We start from the raw sequence: 2357 nt of genomic DNA, 5'->3' as shown, positions 1-2357 counted from the left end.
GGGCTCAGGACAGCCATGCTCATCAACATGACCCTGCAGTCCGAAGTTCTATGAGATTACCCACTTTATTATGCTTCAAACTCGTCCGAGTCGAAGGAATCATTTCGAGGTGGGCCGAGAGGCGAGCTGGCTGGGCCGTCATCTGCTACGACCTTGGCATGTAATTTCTCCGTGACTTTGACGATCTTTGGTTTGACCAGCTGAGCATGTGTTCTGCGGTGTAGCGGTTTTTATCGTATCGACTCTACCGTTTTTTTCTGGCAATGATCATCCTCCAGTCCTTGGAGAGCGTCAACACTATGCATCATGAGGTGCTACACGTTATCCCACATCAGTCAAAGCTTGAGGAAACGAGAACGATTCCCTTACCAATAACTGCCAGCAGGACTCCAGAAACAGAAGCAGCTCATCTGCTTTCTTATTGAACTTCGTGGGTATTTCGATCTTTAACTCCTTATTCATGACATAGACCTTTTCCTGAGGAGTCGAAAACGACCGGACCCTAACAGCTTCACCTGTAAAAGGAGTCAGTGTTGGTCAATATCAATCAAGATTCCGTATACCATGCACATGTAGAAATAAGATCTTCAATTTGCTCAGTTGCTCATAGGTCGCCGGCCCTGCGACGGTCATCCCATATAATTCTTCTTCCCCCGGAGCAAAAATCACGTCTCTCGTCTTTTCTCGTCGTAGATAGCGCGAACACGCCACCATAACTGGCCACAAGATGGCTTGGTTCCAGGACGTTTCGGAGTGTGTGGGGTTCACCACTCCAGAGTACATATTGTCGGCACTAGAGTGGTAAATCAGCAAAGGGAATGTATAGCAAGAAAGGGCATATTACTGACATTGTTGAAAAAATACTCTTGACAAACAGAAGCTTGTTCTTCAGAGCAGGGGTAACTTCCATTATCGACATATCTGCAATTGCGTCGTCAAGGTCGTACAGTGTCGGCTTATACACACCTTCCAGTCAGAGATCGAGTTTTGAAAATAAAGATGATCACATACCGCGTCCAGAACAGCATCAATGTATTTTTCAATCCCATCATGCACTTTTTCCTGCTTTGACTGTTCCTTCACAATTGCTTGGACACCATTATACAGGTCGGATGGTATACATTCGCGTTTATGGACGCCATCGCCGCACCAAAGAACGTTGCTGGCTTCCGGGCTACAGAACACAATTAAGCAAGCTCTCAAGTATCCTTTGTAACCCTTGTTTGAAAACATTGCGCGCTGATCCGTCATTATAGCTCTTCAGAAATTGGAGCCAGCCGTCCCACAGTGACAAAACTGAGAAATACGTTAGAATAGGGAGATGCCGATAAATCCCTTTTACCTTCTACACTGTCTTCTTCTTGTTGTTGTTCCTCATCATCCTCTTCTTCCTCGACTCTTGGCGTCTTTGACCGCTCCGCACTGCCGTCCTCATCATCGTCGCCAATATCAACGTCGTCTCGCCTTCCCCTCTAGCGATTAGCACTACGCGTTAGCCAAAATACTTGTAATTGCCAATAACCTTGGTTACCTTCTTGGAAACCTTCAGGAGCGTTGTGGTACTAAATGTACAACATAATCAGTTAATCAAAGAAAAAGACACCGCAAACTTCTCCAAAGCTACACACATACTTGTTGTTTACCATCATCACCTGCTCGTTTACAGTCATGGTTGTGGTGGATGCTGGCGGCACTGATAGTTCCTTAAGCTTGTTGCTCGAGGCCTTGCTTATCATTTCCCAACCTGAGTATCAAGTCAGTACACATTCAAATTACTAACCTTTTTCCATTTTCGGTGCAACCGGTCGACATAATTCCGTAGATCAACGTCGATATGATGCCGAAGAACCCAATTCAGAGCGTCTAGATAATGGCGTAGCGTCGTTTTGACGTGATCATCGGAAAACTTTGAGAGAAAATGAGGAAAATCCCACTTGTAAGGATGATGTTCTGAAAAGTATTGCTTTTTTGGATCGTTATGATCAGGGAATTTGTGTTTCTTGAATTTTGACGGCATGGTGAGAAGTGGTACTGTAGCTAATATGCAACTCTGAGAGCTCGCGAAAACTGGCTGGATGCCGTTGCTGACGTATCGGCAGAACATAAAATTAACGCGGCGCAGTCATTCTTTTCTCTTCCGTGAAGCATCGTCAAACGTGGCTAGCCCGATCAAAAGGAGACAGACGGATGTCCTGCGCTGAAGGGCTTTGTTAAGGTGCAGGAGATCCCGCCGCGAATGACTTGGTTTGCTAGCCAGCTACCCTTGCTGAGACAAACGTCGTCTGTAGTTGGTGGCAATGCCGTTGGCTACTGAAGATTGCAAACTGGGTTATTTCTGCCTTCATCACTATAGATGT

At 45.8% G+C, this 2357-nt stretch overlaps 1 protein-coding gene across 1 annotated transcript; it reads right to left on the bottom strand.

The window, feature by feature from the left end:
* Window positions 1-68: 68 nt before the first annotated feature.
* On the bottom strand, window positions 69-2104 carry VTP01DRAFT_8584 (uncharacterized protein; the record flags this gene model as incomplete). The annotated part of the gene is made up of 10 exons (XM_069387721.1): window positions 69-185; window positions 249-314; window positions 370-515; window positions 564-793; window positions 849-955; window positions 1012-1239; window positions 1308-1472; window positions 1532-1562; window positions 1633-1724; window positions 1781-2104. The coding sequence occupies 10 exons, from the start codon at window positions 2102-2104 to the stop codon at window positions 69-71; spliced, it is 1506 nt and encodes a 501-aa protein (XP_069241462.1).
* Window positions 2105-2357: the final 253 nt, after the last annotated feature.

This window comes from Rhizomucor pusillus, assembly GCF_041956525.1.
Source record: "Rhizomucor pusillus strain CBS 183.67 unplaced genomic scaffold VTP01scaffold_5, whole genome shotgun sequence".
Lineage (NCBI taxonomy): Eukaryota > Fungi > Mucoromycota > Mucoromycetes > Mucorales > Lichtheimiaceae > Rhizomucor > Rhizomucor pusillus.
This window is presented reverse-complemented; position numbering and strand designations above follow the sequence as displayed.